Below are 25,560 nucleotides of genomic sequence, written 5' to 3' on the forward strand. Positions count from 1 at the left end.
TTTAAAAAATGAAGATATTTATGAGACAACAAGATATCTGAACACCAGCTATTTGTCAATATTAAGAAATATATTAACTATTTTTAGGTTACGAATCCATCTCTTAAAGATGAATACTAAAGTATTTATGGGATTTGCTTCAAAATAATATAAGAGGAGGATATGCTTTCAACACTTCTCAACTAAGTATAATGCTTGCTCTAGCCTCTTTGTAGATATTTCATATCAGGTTAATGGTACACCCTTCTACTTCTAGTTAAATTTTCATCATATATGGATGTTGAATTTTATCAACTGTTTTTTAGACATTTACTAAGATTATCTAATTTCTCCTTTAAATGGTTAATGTGATTAATCACATCAATAGATTTACTAGAGTTAAACCAACCATATACTATTGGAATAAACACAACTTGGTTATGATAGATTAAGGTTTGGGATAGCTAACACTGTAGTGATGGATAGCTAGAATTGAGTAGCTAAAACTTTAGTATTTTACAGACATGTTTATGAGTCAGATGGGACTGTGCTTTTCTCATACTTTCCTTTTCAGATGATAAGAGTTGGGGTATGTTCCCTTTTTACATATACTCTCAAATAGTTTATGAGGAAACTGAACTTACATATACCTTCAATGTTTACTTCTTTAAAATTATGTGTAAAAATCAACTAGGCCTGGTGTCCTTGGTAAGAAAATTCTAAACTAATGATCCAATTTCTTTTTTTTTAATTAACTTTTTTATCCTCACCCAAGGACATTTTTGCACTTATCTTCAGATAGAGCGGGAAGGAGGAAGGGAGAGAGAAACATTGATGAGAAAGAGACACATCGATTGGCTGCCACCCACACAACCCCAACCGGGGCCGGGGACAGATTGCAACCAAGGTACGTGCCCTTAGTGGGAACCGAACCCAGGTCTCTCTGGTCCTCGGGCCGACACTCTAACCGCTGAGCCAAACCGGCCAGGGCCTGATCCAATTTCTTTAATGGTCATATGACCGGACGGGTTTTCCACTTACAGTAAAGACCAGTGTTTTAACAATGGTCTACAATGCCCTGTACATATTCTCCTTTCCCGGTCATCTTTATCCCACCATCTCTTTGACCTCATGGCCTACCATGTGCCCCTTTGAGCACCTTCTCCCTCTCTCCTTGCAGTTCCTTCAAATGCTCATCTCAGGGCTGCTGCAATTGCTGCTTTCTTGTCTGGACCACTACCCCACCCCTATTGCCACATGGCTTGATCCTTACTTCTCTCAGGTCTCCTCTCAAATGCCACCCTTTCAGAGTCCTCCCCTGATCACACTATAAGAAATAGTATATACCATCCCCACAGTCACCATTTTAATTTAACTCTAATTTCCTTTCTAAACTTGATACCATCTGATAGTCTATATTAATTTGATTATTTATTTGTATTCTAACTGAGAGAAAGTAAAAAAAAAAAAATAAGTTCTATAAGAGCAGGCATGTTGTCAATATGGTTCACTCATGTAATCCCAGTGCCTGGTACTTAGGCATGTAAAAAAAACTTACTGAATAAATTAATAATAAATGTTAACAAAATTTAAATTTAACGAGTGAATGATGTAATATGAATATAAAAGGAAATAAGATCATTTTTGTAATGGTGAGAACTGAAAAACTAGTTCTAAACTTCACAGTCTAAAGACACTGACAAATCAGAGAACATCCACAGGAAAATGTCTACATCATTAATGGAATCTGTCACCTTTCCTAATGGGAGGCAATGTGGTATAATGGAAACATCATTAAAGTTTGAGTTCATATCCTGACCCTACAACTAGTTCTATGACCTTGGGCCAATAGTGTCTTTGACTGCTTCCTTATATTAAACAACAGTAGTTCTGTACACATGGCGAGATCTCTGAGAGGATTATGGCATTAACTAAGATAACTAACATGCACATACTCCCAAAGGAACATAACGAAAACAGTACAGTGACTCAGGTCATAAAACCAGTCGGAGGCAGAGTCCAAACTTGAACCAGGACCTCTTACCCTAAGTCCATGCTATTCCCACTACCTTATACCACCTTTTAGTAGATTTCATTTCATACCAACATATTCCAAATGGGTAAAGTTAACTCAGTTTTCAATGTCTAACAACTTAGGCATCCCTGAGACCCTTTTAGGGGGTCTGTAATAGCTCACACACATAGTTTTCCAGAAGCTATATGACAAGTCATATCAAAACAGATTGAATTCAGAAGCAGGTATATAATTCCGGCCATCTCTTATTAAGTTAGACATTAAAGACGTTTGCAAAAATGTAAAAAATACCATTCTTACTAAATTTTTTTTCAGAAGTTATTTTTCACACAAAAAAAATGTTACTGTATTAAGATGTAATGGGCTTATTATTGCTAATTTTAATAAAGTAATAAGTATTATTACATTTTATTTCCATTTTAAAATACAATAAATATCAATAAATAAAATCCACATTAGCCCTGGCCGGTTTGGCTCAGCGGTTAGAGTGTCGGCCTGCGGTCCAGAGAGACCCGGGTTCAGTTCCTGCTAAGGGCACGTACCTTGGTTGCAGTTTGTCCCCGGCCCTGGTTGGTCATATGGGTGGCAGCCACTCGATGTGTCCCTTTCACATCGATGTTTCTCTCTCTTTCTCTCTCCCTCTCCCTCTCCCTCTCTCCCTCCCACTCTATCTGAACAAAAAACAAAGAAATGTCCTCGGGTGAGGATAAAAAAAAAAAAAAAATCCACATTAACAAAAGTTCTTTTGGGTTCCAAAAGAGTGTAAAGAGGTTTTGAGACCAAAAGGTTTTTAGGATAGATCCAATCCTTTACTAACCCAATTCCATAAAAATGTCTAAAATTCAGTCCTGGCAGGTTTTGCTCAGTGGTTAGAGCGCTGGCCCACAGACCAGAGAATCAGGGGTTCAGTTCCCGCTAAGGGCACGTACCTCAGTTGCAGTTTGTCCCCGGCCTCAGTTGGGGTTGTGTGGGTGGCAACCACTTAATGTGTCTCTTTCACATTGATGTTTCTCTCTCTTCCACTCTCTCTCCCTCCCGCTCTATCTGAAGATAAATGCAAAAATGTCCTCAGTTGAGGATTTCAAAAAAAAAAAACTGTCTAAAATTCAAAACTTAAGAACATATTAATTAATTTAAAAATTATATGAAGAAGGTTGGGAGGAAGTAAGCAAATAACAAGGTGTTATAGAAATAACAAAGCATTTATGTTCAGAAGACCTGGGTTCAAATCTTGACTATATTGCTTTACTAGATATTTCCCTAAGTATGTACTTCCCTGAACTGAACCCTCTTAATTTCAATCTCCTTGTCCATAAAATCGTGATCTTGGCAACTGCCCTACTTTCTCAAGGTTATTAAGAGGACAGACTAAGATAACAAATGTGGAAGCTCTCTATCAACCTTAAAAACACTATATAAATACAAACATAAAATTATAGCTATTTTTACCTCTGTGGCAGACAGATGGACACTTATGGTTTCTACATCCTAAAGTCCGTCCACAGTTTTGATCACAAGGTGTACAGTTTCCTGGACAACACTGAAGAGAAAGCAATATATAAAAAACAGGTAATCTGAAAACCATGCATAATACAAATGTCATTACTAGTTATTCACAGAACTTATGGAAAACAAACACCACATTACTTCTTTTCAATATAAGAATAAAAGTATTCCAGAGTATCAACATTCTTCTGATAAGTAGATATGCTATATTAAGAACTGGTAAATTTAAATAGACAATGTCCTAAGTTAATGAAATCAAGCTAAATTTTCTTGCATTTCAGTTATTTGTTCTATGACTTAAAACATTCCTATGAGATGATTTCATTTCTACATATCTATGCAGAGATTGACAAAATTAACCAAAAGAATAGAACTAGTCAAACCCTATAGTCAATTCAGGCAAACAATTAGTCTGGTTACTTTAAAACTTTTTAATTAAAATAAAGCCAGTTAAATATATAGATTAGTTCAGCAGTTATTTTTAGAATGTGGAATCAGAGACTAACTAAAGGAGAAAAACAGATAGGCTATTTGCTTCTAACTTTATTTTGTAACTTTCCTGATTTCCAATGTTTGTAAGAAATGTAGCTATCTATGACTTGTCCCAATTTTCATTTATGAACAAAAGGCAAGTACTTAAGTCTATCTTGCCATTCTAATTCCTTCCTTGACTTCTCATATATCCAAACTTTGGAAAGAAAATACAGACTACAAATGTCTTAAAGAAACTTGGGATTGAAACCTACTTTAAGAACAAGTTTTAGTATATAAAAATAGCTCAAAGCAAAATACGCTTTATTGAAAAGCAACTAAAAAGTCGAAATAGTTCACTCAATTAGACAAATTTACTAAGACTGTGTGCCTATCACTTTGCTAGTGGCAGTGTGGGAAAAGAAGGTTTAGTGATCCATGACACTTCTGGTTCTAACCATGGTGAAGTAAACAATGACCAGATTTACACTCCTGCCTTAAACAACTAGGAAATCAGACAAATATGAAGCAACAGTTTTCAGGTATTAGACAATTAGGTAGCACAGAACAGCAATTCCTAAGAGAAGAGAAACAAAGTGCGTCCTCTGACAGCACCAGCTTAGACCTGGAGGTTTCCAGGCTGCAACACAGGGAGAATGATCACAAGCAGAGTCTGGTGGTCCCACCAAACTGGGTAGACAAAATTAATAGTTCGGAGAGGCCAATGTGGCTAGAATCTGTGGAAAAGTGGTAGTAATACAGAGAGAGCTCTGGAGAACTCCAGAAGGGATCAAATGCCTGTCTGTACATGTGTGAGAGGAAACTCACAAAACCTGAGAATGAACCACTGAAGAAGACAGAACAATTTCCAAAGATTATTCAGGTCAGGGAATAATTTGTGTTCCCTGCGGCCAGAGTGGGAGAACCTCCTAAAACATGGGAATCAAGTAGAGTGCTCAGAAGAGTTATTGCCTCAGTAGTGGGGCCAACTTAACCCTAGATAAAAGGGTAGTAGTCTGGTTATACCTAACAAAACTCAAGCTTTTAAAGGACCAAATGGTTTCTAAGTAACTTAACTTTGACCCAGAACAAAGCTTAAAAGTATTTAAAGGAATACAAAAAATTGCAGCATCCAAAACTGTAAAGTTCACAATGTCTATAAACTAATAAAAAATTATGCAGCAGGCAAAGAAGCAGGAAGACATAAGCCAAAAGGGAAAAAAAAAAAATCAATCAACAGAAATAGACCCAGAAATGACACATGGTAGAATTATTAGACAGGACATTAAAATAGACATTATAAGTATAGTCCATCCCTATATTCAAGAAGATAAAGGGCATGAGCATGCTAAGGACAGACATGGAATATACAGAAGAGACCCAAAACCCAACTCTCAGAAATGAAAAAAATATAATGTCTGAGTTAAATAAACATAGAATATGATTTAAAAAAATAAAAATAAAAATGGACTAGGCAAAGCAGAAGAAAATTAATGCAACTGAAGACAAAACTATATAAACTAAAACACAGAAATTTTAAAAACTAAAATAATAAATGGAACATAGGTGAGCTGTGAGACCTCAAGTAGCATAATATACATATTGCAGTCTCAGAAGGCAACAGATAGGGAAAAACATGTGAAGAAATAAAAACTGAAAATTTCACAAATTTGATGAAAACTATACATCTACAGATCTAAGAAGCTGAACAAAAACCAAACTAAAGAAACATGAAGAAAACTCTACAAAGGAACACCACAAATAGCTAAATACTGGTAATAAGGAGGAAAAAAATTTTAAATAGCCAAAGAAAAAAAAGATATATTACAAACAGAAGAACAGAGATAATCATTAGCACACTCTCTGCTGGAAAAAAATTCAAGCTAAAAGATAGTGGACCAACATCTTTAAAAAACGGGGAAAAAAATTGTCAAACTAGAATTCCATAGTAAAAATATTTTTCACAAACTATAAATATTTTACAAAAGCTGAAGACATTATACAAAAATTAAAGGAATGACCAGCACTAAATGTTAATGGAAGTCCTTCAGATAAAAAATGAAACCAGATAGAAACCTAAGTTAATATTTTTAAAAAACTGAAAAACACCAAAAATAATGAGTTTGATAATAAATTATAAAAGACTACTATTTCTTAGTTTTCCAATCTCTTTAAAAGATACCTGACTATTTAGATCAAAAATAAAAACTTTGTATTTGGAGTTTATAAAAAACATGGGTATAAAATGTTTAAGAATCAAATAAAGGAGATAAAATGGAATCAATGAAAAACAACATTCAATAAAAGAAGTTAGAAAAAGGAAAAGAAACAAAGAACAGACAGACAAAAAATAAATAGTAAAATGATAGATTTAAATCCAACCATATTAAAAATCACATTAAAAGTAAATAATCTACACCCGAATTAAATGACAAAGATTGTTCTGCTAGGATAAACTAAATATCTAAATGCTATCTATAAGAAAATCACTTTAAATATGATGTATGAATAAGTTAAAAGTAAAAGAATGAAAGATATACCATGTTAACACCAAGCAAAAGAAAGCTGAAATCACTCTATTTCAATAGATTTAAGAATAAGGAATCTTATCAGAGATAAGAGGGATAACTCATGATAAAGTGGACCCCCCCAAAAAATGCAAATCTACAAACTCAATAAAATACTTGAGTTGAGCCCTAGCTAGTTTGGCTCAGCGATTAGAACATCAGTCGGCCTGTGGACCAAGAGAGTCACAGGTTCAATTCCGGTCATGGGCACATACCTTGGTTGCAGTTCAATTCCCAGCCCAGGTTGGGGTCGTTCAGGAGACAACCAATCCATGTGTCTCTCTCACACTGATGTTTCTTTCTCTCTCTCTCTCTTCCGTCTCTTTCCGTCCCTCCCTCCTACTCTATCTGGGAAAAATATTCTCAGGTGAGTATTAACAAAAAAAAATTCTCCAGTTGACCACAGACTGAACCAAGTGTCTATAAATAAAATTTGAACAATAAAAGTTAAGCCTCTTCCAACAAATGAACTATCACTCTTAACACTGCTATGGTGTTTTAGAGTAAGGGAACAAAAACAGTTTAAGAACCAAGCTGAGAGAATTATGCACAAGATAGGGGGAAAAAAGCCCCTTGTCATTTAAAAATCTTGGTAAGATTTCTCACTAATACAAACAATTAGGATTAAAAGATTTATTAGTATTTCATATGGGAATCATAGAATATGCCTGGACATTTTAGGGATATATCTAGTTGGTGCTTATCAAAAGCCCACAAAAAAAAAAATTCCAGAGAATTTTTGAAGCAATGCCCCAAGCTTATTACACATACCTTTCTCTTACACTGATGCTTCTGACAGTCACGCATCTTAACACACTTAGTTTCACAGAGATAAGGTTTATGACATGGCATTCGTTTTGTATGCTTTCCACAGCGACAATGCTTTTCTACCTCCTAGAAGAATCAAATAAATGCTATTAAAACTAACTTTTATTAACACAATTTTTTTCACCTTGCAATTTTTATAATTACTAAAAAATGAAGAAGGAAAATTTTAAGAGCAAATTTGCATGAAACAAAAGACTTTACCAAAACTAAAGCTGAATTTCCTAAAATATGTGTTTGTTTCTTACTTTGTTCCAAAAAGACTTCATATGGATTTCCATTATTAAACTTAGTATCCTTTAATACTAAATAGTAAAACAATACCACACATTAAAATTACTTCCATGTAGTTATACCGTGACATCTGCTCATCTTATCTCAGTAAAGCAATGAAGCTGAATTATTTTGTAAGCTAATTTGCTGACTTTGTAGTATAGTCATGACCAAAGTGACATATATATAACTTAAAAGTCTCAATGAAATCTAGGCATTCATTTCTTTTCATCATCACTAAGACTAAATCATCATTGCTTTGAATGTCTACTAGGAACAAATAATCTCACTCTGGCCTGTAAAAATTAGAATGTTCAAACTTTTTCCAAGCAAAAACAAACAAAAGGTGATTTTGGATTTGATTGCTGGCATACTCTCCTGCTTCTTCACCCAACACATGAGGTCACTAAACTCATTCAGGTCACCTTACAGATGTTTACAATACTAAATAATGGAAATAATTACAGAACAATCCCATTTGACATACTGTAATAGAGAGCTCTTAAAATTAGTTATTATAGGAGATGACTAACTTGTCTACATGTTTCACAAGGACCTCGGTGACAACGCTGTGAGCATCTATGGACTCCACATTCAAGTAATTTGTCACAACTATCTCCACAAGTTGGTACATCTTCTGTACAAGGCAAAGAAAACTCTAAAAGCAGACAAAAAGTCAGTGTTAACAAGAAGATACATTATTATAAAGCACTAACAACGTGCCGTATTCTTTAGGCTCTCTAAAGAATGACAGCCCCTTTAAGGTATGAATTTTTGCATCTACGTAACTATTGGAAACAATTAACTTTAATAAAAATAATCCCTAATATTTGTAAAGTTAATGTAAGGTTAAAAAAAACTGACACAAGTTACCATCCTCAAGAAGCATATTTTTATAAGCTAACTATTTCAGAACTACTTATCTGAAGAAATAAGTAATATCACGTAAACCTCTATGAAGAATTCCACAATATAGAATTATAAAAACAATTTGCTCTTAATAACTTCACAGGATAAAAAAAAAATTAAAACATTATAAAACTCACCTTTGACATAATGACAAGTGCTGGCAATAATCTTATATGTGTGCTGACACTGGTGCAGTTCAGGAAGTAAGACTCAAACTGTAAGCCTTCTATGCCTTTGTCTCAAAGCAACCAAAACTAAACTCACTTGAACCCAATACACAGTAATGACAATAGTTTGTAATTACTAGGTTTCCTTTATGTGCTAGGCACTACACTAATTGCTTCATGAGCATTTTATCATTTAATTCTCACAATCATCTTCAGAAGAAGGTACAGTGAAACTTTGGTTCTCAGATGTCTCCCATCTGGAACAATTCAGTTTTCAACCAAGTAGTTCACAGAAAAATGTCTCCATTGTTGAACAAGCTTCCTTTTTTGACCTGATAATCCTTTCATGCTGACACATCAGCGTGACTAAAAGTGTCTCTCAGGCCACAATGGAGAGAATGGTCCAGGAGGAGTCAGTGCACCACTAACATCTCAGGAAATTGTGCTGTGAATATTTTTTGTGTTTTTTTGCTTTTGTTGCTGGTGAAATGGATGATTAACACAACTTAAAAGCATAAAGAGGACATCAAGAGTGCTAATGTTGCTAATGGTGTGAAAAGAAGCAATGATCACAGGCAATTGAAGAGGTAGAAAAACTGTTGATGATTTGGATAAAGGAAAAGCCAGTGACAGCAAGCTAAGATGCTGCATGCAGACCTCCCGAAACACACCCTGGAAGGAGTCCTGAAAGTGACTCATTTAAAGCTAGTAGGGTGGTTCGATAAATTTAAGAAAAGAAGTATTTGTTTATAGATTAAACAATACATTAGACATGCACTGTATATAAGTTAAAAGAGGGAATCATTTGGGGGTCTGGAAAATATTAATTCAATTTACATTATTTCTAATGGAAAAAAATGATTCAGTTTTCAAACAAATCACTTCTCAAAAGGCCTTCCAGAACTAATTAAGTTCGAGAACCGTTGTGCCACTGTACTATTAATGTCTCCATTTAACTAGAGAAAACCATAGTTCATGAAGGCAAGATGTGAACCCAGATATGCCTGACTCCAAAGTCTGAGTTCTTAATCCACATGCTATACTGTCTTCTCACGCAAATGTAAGAAATCTCACATCAAATCTGTATTATTACTGAGGCTACCTTATGAACTCACAAAGAAATCTAATTAGGAAAGTACGCTATTAGCATTAAAAAAATACATATCCCATTAAAGGTTTAAAAATAGTCTTACTTGACTTCTGACATGGACAGAATCTTTTCCCAGATCGAGGACATTCTCCACAAGCACCAACATGACAAACTTGTTCACATGTATGATTACCACAGGGTAGTGTCTTTCCACATACCTAAAATAAAATGCAATAAGCACTAGTGAAGGACTTACAAATTAACAAAGATGACTTTGTACATTACATAAGCCATTTTTCAATCACAAATAAGCAACTTTATTATGTTCTTCATAATTTGTTTTTTCTCTTACATAAGTATCATGTACACACATACATAAACATACACAAACATACACATTCACACAAACATATACAAGTTTATACACATACACATTTCTATGCACCAAAGAGTACATCTTTAAAATACAGGGAAAAAGTATATACAGCTTCATATGGCCACCCACCAAAGATTTCCAAACGGTAGTAAAATCATGCCAATTCTAGAACAAACAGTCTACAAAATCAATTCTACTTCCTCAAGAAGTGGGGAGGTGTGTTGGTTAAAGACAAGGGAAAGAAAGGGAAAAAGAGCCAGCAAGAAAGGGAGTACAGCCCTGGCCGGTTTGGCTCAGCGGTTAGAGCATCAGCCTGCGGTCCCGAGAGACCCGGGTTTGGTTCCCGCTAAGGGCATGTACCTTGGTTGCAATTTGTCTCCGGTCCTGGTCGGTCATGCGGGTGGCAGCCACTCGATGTGTCCCTTTCACATCGATGTTTCTCTCTCTCTCTCTCTCTCCCTCTCTCCCTCTCTCCCTCTCTCTTCCTCTCTCTTCCTCCCACTGTACCTGAACAAAAAATGTCCTCGGGTGAGGATAAAAAAAGAAAAGAAAGGGAGTACAAGACTGACAAACCTCAGAAGAGGGAGTGGAGGGAGGGAAGAGATAAACCACAGAACTTATACACATGTATGCATAACCAATGGGCATAGACAACAAACATGGGATGGGGCGGGGTGGGGGCGATAGGGAGGAGGGTGTCAAAGGGGGAAAAAAGAGAAACATCTGTAATAAAAATAAATTGATAAAAATAATCTTAAAAAAAGAAAAAGAGTACATATGTACTGAATCCAAAATTCAACAAATAGCTGTTAATTTTTTTAAATTCCCCTTTCCAGTAATTAAAATATTAAATTGGAAAAGGTTCCTAAAATGTGAATATAATTCGAGTTTCTATTCTTCTTCTCCTTTTATCCAACTGAACAAAATTAGCTAAATCCTAATTAGCATTTCTGATTGTTTTCCGTATTCTTTAATATCCACCCCTCAGAATGCATATACTCTTACTTTATCACAGTGCCACCGTGGACTTGCACAGCTTCTTTCAGCTACTTGTTTGCCACAGACACACTTTTGTCTACTAACTCTTGGACAGGGTGGACAACTTCCTAAAATCACAAAGATAAATTAGCACAGAAACATTATAAAAGCAATAGAAACTGCTTTGACTTGGCTAACAGCTATGACTTTTCACCTGCGTGACAAGGACTTTCACATTTATGCTGTCCACAAAGCAACTTCCGTCCACATGGCTGCTGACAGGACCACTCCTTGGCGCTACACCTACGAGGGATGGGTTTAGCTTTCTTACAGTAACAAGTAGTTGTGACCATCTTTGGACAAGGAGGGCAGGGCCCTAGAATCCAATAAAAGGGGGGGAAAATCAGAAGTCAAATATAACTTTTTGATTCCTATACCAAGCTAAAGCTTTCCTTACTGAAACTTTAAAAGGCATTCTCTTTCAATATTTTCTTATGTAAACTTAAGTTCTGAATTCAACTTTCACAATTATTTTTGCCTCAACCAAAGAAGAAATAACTACCCACAAACAATTGCAAATACAATATATAACTTACCTGGATGACAGAGAAGTAAACATTTATGGCCACAAGGAGGTTTAAATTCTCTCTCACATACTTGTCCACACGAATGAGGCACAAGCCACGGATCTAAAGGTGGATCTTCTACTTTTCCACAGTAGCAGTAGTACCTGCTAGGTGTGTCAGATCGTTTGTATTCAAACCTACATTTTGGACTACAAAAAAGAATTACTGAAGCTAATTTCATTTTTTTAAAGTTAATTTCATTTTTAACAGTGGCACAAAAGACAGGAATATAAATATACTCAGCAATATGGTATATTCAATTAGTTTTACGTAAGACACTCTTTGCTCCATTTTTATATTAGTGAAAAACAGGATTTTACTAAAATAAATTTCAACCGTCTACAGTAGCTCTGTCCAATATAATCCTGAGATAATGGAACTGTTCTATACCTGCTAAAACCAATACAGTAATTATTAACCACATATGGCTAGTGAGCACTTGAAATGTGGCTAAAGCATACAACTGAGAAAGAAATAAAAGTTTTATAATTTTTAAAAATTTAAATTACCACATGTGGCTAGTAGCTACTGTATTATAGCTATATCCTGGCTTCACCATGTAAAAGAAGTCTGAACACATCACGTTATTTCAACTAACTTCAATATCCCCATGGTAACATGAGAATAAAATCTCTGACAAATGACTGAAAATTATTTTAAAAATTAACTAGTAAGTCTAAAATGCTTTTAGAAACTACACTACCACAATTTTATAAATACAAGGTGGGGCAAAAGTAGGTTTATAATTATGAGTATGAGAAACACGGAGTCCATTATTGCTTTCTTAATATTCTTCATTAGTTACTGTATTATTTTTCATATGAACAATTGTAAACCTACCTTTGCCCTACCCTGTATATTAGTACTTATGGTAACAATGGGAGGTCTGATGTGGATCCAGGTTTTCTGAAGCCTGAATCTTAAACAATTTAGGGGCCTCTGTTAGGAAAAAAAATTCAAAATTACAAATATAAAATCAGTGACAAAAGTGAATATTTATGTGACCACACAGAGCCCCTGAAGTTTATGGTTCATTATCTTAATAGTAAATCTATCCTTTCAGTTGCCAGGTGGATAAATTTTTTATTATCTTTAGTTAGCAGATTTATAAAAATTTCCATTCCCCAACTCTTTCTGGAAATATAACAGAAGTTCAAGATCAAACCATGACTAATAAGCCTCTAATAAAATAAATGTAGAAAAATTAATAAGATTGAATAATATACATGTACAGCTTTGAGAGATTTTTGAGGATAAACTTGAAAAGCTTATGATCAAAATATGTTAAATGACAGTCTTGTACGATATGATATTAATATATACTAAATATGAACTCCAGGAGAAGTACCAGAATTATGAAGAATTCTAGTCCTACAGAAAAGAAATGAAAGTTCTTTAAAAAGGATAACAAGGGAGTTGTTTTGTAGGAGAAAAACAGAGTCTGAATAATGACTTATTGTTACTGGGAAACAAAAGCCATTACTAAGTCCCATATCTTCACAAACCAAAGGATTAATTGAGACCAAACATGGATACTGAGACTTCCAATAGAGCAACTTATGAGCTACAATTTTCATTTATTTTACAAGTTGATATTCCAACTAAATTAGACAAATTACCAAGGCCAGGGATAATCTCTCTTTCCAAAATCATCATCCGTCAAAGAAGATACCAGAAACTGGCTGTCTTTAGCCCACTTCTGGATACAGGGCATGTGAAATATACAGAAACATCCTGAACAGCTCCAAACCTAAGACAAAAGTATCAGATATTAACATGTATGCAGTGGGTTTTCTTTTATAATTACACAATACTTTAAAATAAGCACCACAGTAAATTATTTTCAAGAGCAAACTAAGGATTAAAGAAAAATAATTTTGCCCTGGCCAGTGTTGCTCAGTCGGTTGAGTATCATCCTGTGTACCTAAAGGTTGCCGGTTTGATTCCTGTTCAGGGCACATTCGCAGGTTTCGAGTTTGATGCTCTGTAGGGGTGCGTAATGAGAGGCAACTGATTGATATATCTCTCTTTCTCTCTCTCTCATCCCCCTTCCTCTCTTTCTAAAAATTAAAAAAAGAAAATTATTTTTTCCTTCCAGTATAACAGAAGAAATGTTCTTTATAAAAATTTGTTTAAATGTAGAACACTTTGGCGAAAAATATGATTAACCATACAGATTCATTCAGCTAGAAATAACTAGTGCTAATTTTCTGACAAGTCTCTAATTTTTTAAATGTATTTCATACTTTTTTAAAAATGAGGTCATACTGTACTGACTGATATGTAACTTTATAGCCTTTTCTTTTAACATAGTATAAGCATTTACCCTTATCAAACATATTCATACATGATACTTATATCTACCTAATAATATATCATGTAGATTTATATACCATAATTTATTTAACCCATTTCTTGTTGTTGGACATTTAAGTTATTTCCAGTTATATTTAACACTACAAAGAATTCCTTAAACACAAACATGTACATATAATCTCTACATTGCTTTTTCGTTATATAAAACTTATTAGTCTAGCACTTATGCTAGATTCTAAAAATCAGATGAGCAAAAACTTGGGAGCATATATATATAATTTAAAAGTTTAAAGAATAACAGTATTTTTAAAACCTACCAATACTTTGATATAACTTAACAAAAATCAATTCTCCTTCCATTACAATATTTCTCAACTGTTTAATAAAATCAGACATGTAATATATTGCATAAACTGGCAACAGTATTTTTTTTTAAAAAGCCAACTTTTTAGTTGAGTTCCTCCCCACTCAGTGACTGAAAAAAGAACTGGGATTCCGGAGTGAGAGAACAAGATGGGGAAGAGGAAATGCCAATAAATGGTACATTGTTGAGCTGATTACTGCAAAGGGCCAAAGTTCAATTCTGCTAGGGACCCTCTGAAGAACCATTTAAAACATACCTAGAACTACCCCAGCCCAACCCCTAACAGAGAAGAGGCTGGGGCACTCATCCACCAATTCCCTGTCATGGAATGTTGGTCCAAAGGGCATTAACTCCCCTGTGCTTCTACACTACACCAGTGTACTGACTGAGTCAGTTCCCAAAAAGAAAGCAATAAAGTTAAAAAAAAATCCACACGCAAAGCAAGTGTTTATGGTAGGACTGTATATGACGCAGAGAGACTACTCATCCACTGCAGTTAAAATCAGAATAAACCATGTGACTCAGGGCACCAAAGGTATCTATCCGCTCTTCTACCCTAGCCAGTATATGTTACATTTCCGCTTCACTCTATATGAGCAACCCATTTCATGTGGCCTGATTGTCTTCCTCTAGGCAATACAGCTATAACAGCAGTGGATTAATCTGAGGTCTAAATGTTGAGTTTATCATATTCAGTCATCACTTTCCCTTAACTGCTCCATTAATGCCATTTTTTTTAAGGGTACGTGCCCTTAGCGGAAACCGAACCCGGGTCTCTCTGGTCCGCAGGCCGACGCTCTAACCGCTGAGCCAAATCAGCCAGGGCCATTAATGCCCTTTTAAATTTACATACATATAACTTCACCATTACTCCATTGGGACTCCAAGTATTTAAGTTATGTCTGAATCCATCTTTCCCCGTTAACTCCAGTCACTTTCCATGGTGCTTTCAACACAAGAAAAGCTCACTAATAAACCATGGTCATAGCTAGGTTCTACTTTCTTTCTTTCTTTTTCTACACATCTATTTTTTTTTTCAACCTGCTAAAAGTAACAAAATATAGTCCATTTTAACTTTCAGTATTTGTGGGAATCTCTAAGTACAAAGATATTAAAAATGCTTTATCAAACTGACATAAACATTAAAACTAAAGATACTTGCTGCAGTTATATTAATTGTGCCAAAAATATTGAATGCTCATTTAGAGGTAATTTTTTTAAATTATGGATTTATAAAATAAAGATCAATAAAATTCTCAAATGAAGCATTTTTAAAACAAAAATAAGAAAGAGCATAATAAATGGTTAAGTATTATAAATGCAATTTAAGATATTTTGGGGAGATAGATTAATATAGTAAGAATAACTTACTGCCTGGTTTCTCTTCACTGAAGCAATACAAATTAAGCATGTCATAGCCCCTGCTTGAAAAGCTTCATTTAAATACTGTTTTGTTCGCTCCAATTCACGTATATCTCCATCTTGAAATTTAAAAATTGAAAACTTCATGTTATGTGACATTTGAAAATAATACAAACTCACTAATAGCACTATACAGTATTTGAGAACTATCTAGCAATATCAATTGCTCAAAATATAGCTTAAAATGAAAAATTTTAAAAAGCAGCCAGTGAGCTGCCAAGAAGTCAAAGTCCATGCATTAAATCTTATGTATTTGATTTAAAACCAGTACCTCAAACCTCTCAGAGCATACTTGCTTTTATTGCTGTTACAGTGCTTACCAAATTTGGTGGGGGCAGAGCCACAGACAAGAGCAGCAAGATGTCAAGTAACACGAGAAAGCACATCAAAAGCAAAGTGAAAGAAACTAAATGTCAAAGCTCATCAAAGCCATTTAACCTAAATATAAGTACATGTGTATGTGTATGTGTGTTTGACACACAGCATATTCTTAATAAAAACTTGCTGAATAAAAATATTCTGAGGTCATTATAGTATAATAACTATTTCTGCTTTAAAAGGAAGCATGAGCCCAGCCAACGTGGTTCAGTGATTGAGGGTCAACCCATGCACCAAGAGGTCGCCAGTTCAATTCCCGGTCAGGGCACATGCCTAGGTGGTGGGCCTGATCCCCAGTGGGGGGCAAGCAGGAGGCGGCCAATTGATGTGCTTTCTTATGGATGTTTCTATCTTTCTCTACCTTTCCCTTCCTCTCTCTCTAACATCAATAAAGAAAAAATTTTTTAAAAAAGAAAGGAAGCTTGAACTTCTTAGAAAAAGATTACTAGACTATTTTCTTAAGCAATTTGAGCATTTATTTGCTAAGCACTACACTTAGTATTTCAATAGGAATAAATGAGCTATTTTTATCTTCGTTCTACAGATGATAAAACTGAAGCACAAAACAATTAAGTAATTTCAGTTTGACTCTTAACCACTACACGCCCCCTTAATCACTGTGCTATGTTGCAGCAAGGGATTACTACAGGAAGGTCCAAGAAATAACAGGAAAAGCAATACGAAAGGCAGAAAAACTACCCAAAGCACACATGACAACAATGGCAGTAATCTGAGTCACTTTAGTATAAAGAAATAAGCCTACATGTCTTTAGTACAATAAAGATTGTTCAAGAGAGGTTGACTGAGTAATAGTATAAACTATTGTTAAGTATAGGACATATGGCAATAATATGGTTCAAATCAAAATTTAACCTACAAAAAAAAATTTTTTTAAATAAATAAGATGTTTGGATAATTCTTTTCTTTCTAAAACCATCTAAGGAAACAAGGCACTTACAAAAACGTGCTCTACACAGCATAAACATACACATACATATAATGTAGGATATTAAACAAAATATATATAAAAGCACTCCAAAAACTTTAAATATTATAAAATTATTAAAGACAATTGTTTTATTTTAAATAAACATTAAAGTTTAAAGACTATCCTTAAAAGCAGATTTAATCATATTCTGTGTGCTTATTTTGCTTTTCCACATAGCTAGCTTTAACAAATACATTAACATTTTAAATTTCATCTAATTTAAAAGCTAACACAGAATATGAGAACAAGATGAAATAGGCTTTAACAAAATAAAGTCTAACCTTATATTTATAAGCTTTATGTAAGATTTCTTTAAAAACCGTACTAAAGTTTGGCTGCAACATAAAGTATATAATGCCCAAAATGTCATGGTGGATGGCATGGCATTTGAAGTCATGCATTTTAAAGACATCATCCTAGCAACTAAAAAAAAATGAGTATGAGGAGCAAGACTAGAAGCATAAAGTACCAGTTAAGAGGCAGTTACAGCAGATAAACCAAAAAATGACCTTAAGTTACCTAATGTATCTGTTTTCTCATCTTTAAAATAGTAATAGTAATACCTACCTCACAGTTATGTGGATCGAATTCACACATTAAATAGCTGTAAGGGCCTGAATTAAGGCAATGCTAGAATGTGGGGAGAATAGGGGTGGAATTAAGAAATTTAGGAAGTTAAACTCAGCAGGACTTGGTAACATTTAGATTATGCTGGGGTGTTTTGGTAACTTTTATTTTGATTTGAACCATTTTATTGCCATACGTTCTGTACTTAATAGTTTATAATATTACTCAGTCAACCTCTCTTGAACAATCTTTATTGTGCTAAAGACATGTAGGTTTATTTCTCTTATACTAAAGTGACTCGGATTACTGCCTTTTTGTTGTTATGTGTGCTTTGGGTAGTTTTTCTGCCTTTCGTATTGCTTTACCTGTTATTTCTTGGACCTTCCTGTAGTAACCCCTTGTTGCAGCATAGCACAATGATTAAGGGGGCGCGTAGTGGTTAAGAGTCAAACTGAAATTACTTAATTGTTTTGTACCAACATTAACATGGAAAGAATGCTGTGTTTGATGAGCTGTCTGACATGGACAGAGGGGAGAATGAAAGAAACTCATGTCGGGTACGTGCCCATCCCTACTCTCAGATTTCTGGTTTGGGTACATGACTGGGAAAACTGTGGCACTGAGATAAAGAAAACAAGGAAAGAAATAAGTTATCTTTCAATGTATGCTTGATGTGTCCAGCAAGACAGGGATACCCATCAGGAAGCTGAAAGTTCAGAAGAACCACAAAAGTACAAAAGCTGTGCTCAAGTTCTGGTGTCCAATTAACTAACATAAGATGAAATGCTGGCATTTATTGTTATTAAATCAAGTGTGATCAAATGTCCCCACCTACACAAAAGAACAAGAATCAAAATATTTATAGATCTGACACAAAACAGACTAAGAAAAACTGCCTTAATGCTTAAGATAAAAGCCAGATTAAAAATTAATAAAACTTACAAATAATGTTTCCTAAACACTACGAAGAAATACTGAGTTACATCACTGAATTTCCTATTTAAAAAAAAAAGAAAATCTGTCTACCTAGAACGGTTTAAGTGAGGTCCTCTTAAGGTTACTTTCTATGAAGTCCTCTAAAAAAAAGTACCTGCTAACCTTAAGTTATTCTCTATCAACTTCTTCCTGGTTGAGCCAGACTTCTTAGTCAAGCCTCCTAATCTTTTTTTTTATCCTCAACCGAGGACATTTTTCCACTTTTTGTTCAGATAGAGTGGGAAGGAAGAAGAGGAAGAGAGAGAAAGAGAGAAACATCGACATGAAAGGGAAACATCGGGTGGCTGCCACCCATACGACCAACCAGGGCTGGGGACAAACTGCAACCGAGGTACGTGCCCCTAGCGGGAACCGAACCCAGGTCTCTCTGGACCGCAGGCTGACGCTCTAACTGCTGAGCCAAACCGGCCAGGGCGAGCCTCCTCATCTTCTTTAGCAGATATGGTAAATTCCTTGAAAAACTACATGACGATGTGTACCTATTCTCATGATGCCATCAATTTACTCAGCAATTAATGTTGACAATACATGCAAAAATGTTCCTAATAATGACTTTAAGTATAAAACATGGAATGTGTAAAGCACTTGCATTTAAAATAATCTATTTTTACACTTAGTACCAAATCCTCCATAGCATCATCACTTTGGCCCCCTCTCTCATTAACAAATATGTTAAGAGCAACGCAGATATTATCAACACATAATGTAATTGTACACGTCAAACCTGAGTACTTAGTTTAAAAAACAAAAAAGTCAAAAGTTACAAGATATAAAATAAATAAAGTCAAGAAATGAAAATGACTTCAAGACATTTAACATGATGAATAAGAGAAAAAAAAAATGAATAGACTTAATGAAGTACTCAAAATCCTCAAGTCCAATCAAAGCATAGCCAGGAACAACTTGACCCCACTCATTTCACAGGGAGCTGTGGCATCCACCTCCCAGCACTGTAATAAAATACCAGTCAAACACACAGGAGAACTTACAAGGCTGTAAGAGACATGCCATTCCATTTGCATTATAGAAAGATTCGTGTTATACAACATATAACTCAAATAGTAAAATGTACAAAAATTCAACTCTACAATACAAAATGTGCTCATTTTTAAGATACAGACTATTCCATATAGGGTATAAGTGTTTTTTAAAAGCCAGGAATACATTTTCATTAATATCAAAAAAGTCTAAATTTAAAAGATCATACAGTACCTGTCTGAGTAGTGTAAGTCACAAATGTATTAGCAACTATTTTTCCCTGTTTTCCTTCCAAATCGTCATCTCCTTCTTCTTCAGAGGAAGAGCTGAAGTGTTCTTCAACAAGTTTTTTGGCTGCAGCTTGATTAGCCTTCTTGATTTCCTCAAATTTCCTTTGAGACATTAGCTCTGCTTAAAGGGGGGAAAAATAAGTTTAATTTCTGCAAAAAAAAAATCTATCGAAAGGCAAGTCATAATGTACTAAATATATCATTTTAAAACACAGATTTAAAAGTCACCTTTGGAGCATTCTATTTTTTATCCATGAAAAACAGTATTTTCAAATTTCTTGTCACACAACAAATGAGAATGCCATAATAAAAACTTTCACTTTTGTAAAATACCCTGCTAAGAGCAGCAAAGTGTTCTAAAAACAGTGACTAACAAATCAATTTTAAAAAATTATAAAGGTATGATAAAAGTATCAAAAAAAAAACAAAACTGTTAACCTCAAAATGAGGATATTAACAAAAATTAAAATGAGATGTTTATAAATGAATTATACACAGTAATTTTTTAGAGGGGTGGAAACATGCCCACTGAGGGCACATCCAAATTGGCCAGAGACGGGTACTTTTTCAAACCACCCCCTTCCACACTAAAGCCCAGCCTGGCCTGGCCCACTGAAGACTGAACAAATAATATTCAGTGTACACCCACTACATTTATATAATAAGCTCAAGGACTTTTTGCCTTTATTGAAATGTGGTCACAAAACATATATATTTAACATTAATCCACACAAAATGCTGCTAACACAAAGAATATATTTCTTATGACAACTTAACTCCAAAAAGAAATGTTCAATTTTGGGTTAGTTCTTCCACTATTCTTTTTAGCACTGTCTGTGTACTCATTTTGTTACTTGGTTATATAATAATGCAAAAAGAATTAGATTACTTCATAGCACATTCCCGATGAGACTGCAAACTGCTCGAGAGCAAGGACCACAGGAATTTTCTCTAAGCACGAAGTAAGTGTTAATGAACTCTTATGAACAGCAGCCACAGTTTAAGAAAGGAGCCACAAACATACCGGATTGATTTGAATTCATTAGTGCCCATATTGAGAGGATTTTAAATTTACTAATTTAAATTTTTCAATTGGCCCTGGCCAGGTAGTTCAGTTGGTTAGAGCATCATCCCAGCGCATCATCCCAAAATTTCAGGGTTGTGGGTTTGCTCTCTGGTCAGAGAACATACAAAAAGCAATCAATGAATGTATAAATAAGTGGAACAACAAACCGATGTTTCTCTCTTCTCCTCTATAAAAAATAAATAAATAAATAAATAATTTAAATAAATTTAAAAATTTTAAATTACTAGTTTAAAATTCACTTTATGCTTGAAACTGATGAACCACTACTAAGATAATATTTCTTATTTTAGGTGGTGCTTTATCTTCTGTCCCTCATGAAATGTTTTCCCTTTCTTGCAGCAGCCAGTTTGGTTGGGATTGTGCAGTATTTCAAGTAAAACTGAAGGCAAATGTACAGTGCCCACCTAGGAATCTTTTAGTATTAGGATAAAAGTAATGTCTGTAAGATAGATGACTCAAAACTTGATGTACAGTAAGAGAGATGATAAATGTCATTAATTATGAGAAATTGGCAGTTAAGGATACATTAGAAGGATACTTTAAAAGGCTGACTTAGAAAATATAATAAAAACATTCATAACCTGATCAATGTATACACAGAAGAGGATCTCAAGAATTCCCATACATTATTATTATTTTTTTTTGGTCCTCACCTGAGGACAGTTTTGCATTTACCTTCAGATAGAACAGGAGGGAGAGAGGGGGGAAGAGAGAGAAACATCGATGTGAGAGAGACACATCGAGTGGTTGCCACCCACATGACCCAAACCAAGGTCGAGGACAAAATGCAACAGAGGTACGGGCCCTTAGCGGAAACCAAACAGGGGACTCTCTGGTCCACGGGCCAATGCTCTAACCGCTGAGCCAAACTGGCCAGGGCCCATATATTATTTCTTACAGTCAAATCTCAATTATCCAGGTTAAGAATGCTTCCTTTTCTACTACCCACAAAATCCAATAGTTTCCCAAATCTGTTCACAGGTCTCCAACTTGCAAACCTCACCACCACCATCACAAATTCACTAACTGCAAGCTAACAGAATACCACCTAATTTTAAAATTAGCTTAGGCATGGACACTATGCTGGGGAAGACAGGGCGGGAGTGGGAGCGGGGAGGAGGGGGTCAATGGGGAAAAAAGAGAGACATCTGTAATACTTTCAACAATAAAAAAAAATCATAAAAAGAAAAATAAATAATAAAATTAGCTTAGGAGAAAAAGCACTAAGAAGCTCAATTTGCTTCTCCTCCAAAAAAATATATTCTGAAAAAGACATACCAAAGACACATAGAAAAATGATTTCAGTAATTATTCCTGTGGCCCCACCCACTACACAATTAGTAAAGACAATTTAGGGTAGTGTGGAGGCTCTCAGGCTCCACTAAGAGGCAGCCTTGAATGAAAGATATTGACATAACCAAGGAGGCCACACCAGCTACATCCAGGAAAAGACAAGAAACTTGTGAATAGGAACCAGAAAAGTACCACAAGTTAAAGAGCTTACAGGACGTAGACAACTAAAGTCAATCAGGTAAAGATGGAAAATGACAACTGTCCCCCAGAAGCAGGAAGAGACCATGTGAAATGTGGTGCTCAATCTAAATGGGATCAACTCAGCCCAGCTGACTGTTGCCAGGCAGTCTTGATATTATTTTACAAGAAAAGTTGTTGACCAGATTTTTATGAGATATTAAAAAGGAGAGAGAAAAAACGATGAGAACCAATTCAGATTTAAATCCTGTGTTAACCAAACCAAACTACAGTATAGGACAGACCTCCCGGCAACAATTTGCAACTTTTGGTCTAGAAAGTCAGCAGGCAAAAAGAGCGAAGGGAAGAATACGGAACAAAAAATTAGCCAAGATTAATATTAATTAAAAGACTTTTTTAAAATTGAGATAAAGTTAGGATGGGAATCTGCCTAGAATGGCGATGAGCAGCAGCAGAGGTTGAGAGGTGGGGCCCATCACAAGCTCCCCAGGAGGCAGGGGGAGACGTGGACGAGAGCCGGGCAGAGGCGGCGGGGCGGAGGGCCCGCGCAGGCACCCAGGTGAGCCCGAGCCAGGGGCCATTCCCACCCCCGGCCACGGAAGTCCGCGGCGCTGCCGGTCCCGCGAGGCTGCGCCGGGCTGAGCTACCTGCAGCCGCAGCGGTCGCGGCTCCTCCGGGGCTGGGGCCAGGAGCCGCAGCGCCCACCGACCCCTTCTCTCGCCCTCCTCCGGCTCCGCGGAGATGGAATCCATTTCCTGAGGAGGGGGCCGCAGTGGCCCGACCTCGGGCTCGGCCTCGGCCACCGGCCACCTGGCGCCAGGAAGCTTCCATCCCTGAAGGGGAAAAAAAAAGAGTGGAAGGAGCTCGAGTGCAGCGGTGCCCAGGCGGGGAGAAGGGAGGCAGAGGGGGCCAGCGCGAGGGGCCGAATGAGGAGGGTCTCCGCCGGGCGCCGACCAGGCTTGCGAAGGTCGCGGCCCTGTCTCTCCCGGAGGGCGAGTGCCCGCTGACCCCGGGATTTGGAGATGGACGGGAGAGGGAGAGGACTAGACAGAGAAATGGACTGCGGGGCAGGGAGCATCCAGCGCCGGACGGGGGTAGCCGGAGAGAAGGAAAGCGCCTTCTCAGCCTCAGGCGGAGCGCCCAGGAGGGAGACCTGCAAACTGACCCCGCGCCTCCCGCAGGGAACCAACTGCGGTACCGGACCCCAAGGAAGGCTACGTCTCCTTACCGACGGTGCCTGTCCCTGGCGACTACAACTCCCAGAAGCCCACGTCAGCGGCCCGCAAAACGCGTGGCATCACCGGCCACTTCCTTATCCGGGAGTGTCGGGGCGGGGCGGGGGGGGGGGGGGCGGAGGACAGGGACGGAGTTCCGCGCGCGTGCGCTGACTGAGCCGGCCCTCGGAAACTACAATTCCCGGCGTGCTCTGGGTCTCGGGCGGGGTCGCTGTCCACCGAGGGCGCGAAGTCGGGAGGTGGCGAGGTGGGTCGCTTCTGAAGGGTTTTTTACCCAGGAGGATGCGCTGCATCCCCGCAGCGGCCTAAACCCAGCAGAGTATCTGGATTCTGTCCGAGTGGCTGTAATTGCCCTCCATCCTTAGCCTTGCCTTCGGGCTCGCAGCTGGCAGAAAACTTTTCTCTCGATCGGGAAAAAGCACCTGACAATGAAAACACTTGGGGTCGGGGAAGGGGCGGGGGTAGGATGAGGGAGTTGCGGAAAAGTGAAGAAAGCACTTCTCTGACTTGCTAAAGCCCCTGTAGAGTATAAACCTAACGCCTATTATCATAATAATACTTTATAATCGACAATGTGCTTTTCCTGAGCAGGCCGAAAAAAGTAGATTTTACTAAGGAAAGTAGTTGGGAGCCAGGACCTTTTGAATCTTCTAACTTTTCTGTGTTTTTCAATAAGAGAGATTTCATAAATTGGGATTGGGAAATATGTTGCTTGCTTGGGACTACACAATCCTTATACAACCCTTTAGCTTAATTAACTAATTCCTCTACATTAATAGTACCTAATATTTAGATAGCATTTATTAAATGCCGATAAATATTCAAAGTGTGTTTTAAACACACACACACACACATACACAAGGGCAAGTTAATCTCTGTCTCAGTGTTCTCAGCTGTAAAATGGGGGAAATATGTGTACATATGTAAAAACTTAAAAACACTATATGTTTATGATTTGTGTGATTTACTATATGAATGATACACCTATTTTTAAAAGAATTCTAAAATAAAGAATAGAAAAAAATATATCTGAATACTTCTATTGTGCAGCCATTTGAAAAATAAGATTTAATTGTATTTATTTGTCCATCACTGACATCCTGATATGGATTCGTTTTGCCAGCGTATCCATACATGCACCCCAAATACATTTATCCTTGACAAATACATCTAACTGTGCCAGTTATAAACTGATCGCCTTTCAGCTTCAATTCACCCTTCAATATATGCTCTGTGATAATAGAAAGAACTCCTTTAAGCACCTCTGCAAAGAGCACCATGTTAAGTTTTCTCAGCAGAGGGCACTGGAGAGACATCACAGGAGGGAAGGTGCTCTCCTGGTATTTCCTGCTGCTGCACTGTGAGTCAGCAACCTTGCAGCATTTGCCTGGCCTGGCCTTAACCTTCCAACAGCCTTCTCAACATGGAAACCAATCCCAAAGCCTCCTGCTCACACCGGCACCCTGAGACATCGCTCACTTTGCGGCTGACACATGCATCCTCATCCCCTACACCTGACACCACTCCCACTGTAGACCAGAGCACCACACCTGTGCCTCAGCTCCCATTCTCCCTGCAAGCCCACCCCATGGGTCCCTGGTCACCTGCACTTCGGAGAGACTGCAGAACAGCTGTAGAGAGAATAT

The 25,560-nt window shown here is 36.8% G+C and overlaps 1 protein-coding gene across 1 annotated transcript in view; it reads right to left on the reverse strand.

The window, feature by feature from the left end:
* NFXL1 (nuclear transcription factor, X-box binding like 1) overlaps positions 1-23,510 on the reverse strand; it is a 45,574-nt gene extending 22,064 nt beyond the window's left edge. The window contains exons 1-11 of the mRNA XM_036266663.1: positions 23,327-23,510; positions 20,046-20,219; positions 15,854-15,963; positions 13,422-13,552; positions 11,773-11,951; positions 11,391-11,552; positions 11,204-11,304; positions 9,926-10,040; positions 8,190-8,314; positions 7,330-7,452; positions 3,464-3,554 (exon numbers count right to left, since the gene is read on the reverse strand). Of these exons, the coding sequence (XP_036122556.1) occupies positions 3,464-3,554; positions 7,330-7,452; positions 8,190-8,314; positions 9,926-10,040; positions 11,204-11,304; positions 11,391-11,552; positions 11,773-11,951; positions 13,422-13,552; positions 15,854-15,963; positions 20,046-20,219; positions 23,327-23,510 (1,495 nt within the window). The remainder of the gene's footprint in view (positions 1-3,463; positions 3,555-7,329; positions 7,453-8,189; positions 8,315-9,925; positions 10,041-11,203; positions 11,305-11,390; positions 11,553-11,772; positions 11,952-13,421; positions 13,553-15,853; positions 15,964-20,045; positions 20,220-23,326) is intronic.
* Positions 23,511-25,560: the final 2,050 nt, after the last annotated feature.

This window comes from Molossus molossus, unplaced genomic scaffold (genome assembly GCF_014108415.1).
Source record: "Molossus molossus isolate mMolMol1 unplaced genomic scaffold, mMolMol1.p scaffold_m16_p_1, whole genome shotgun sequence".
Taxonomy (NCBI): Eukaryota; Metazoa; Chordata; class Mammalia; order Chiroptera; family Molossidae; genus Molossus; species Molossus molossus.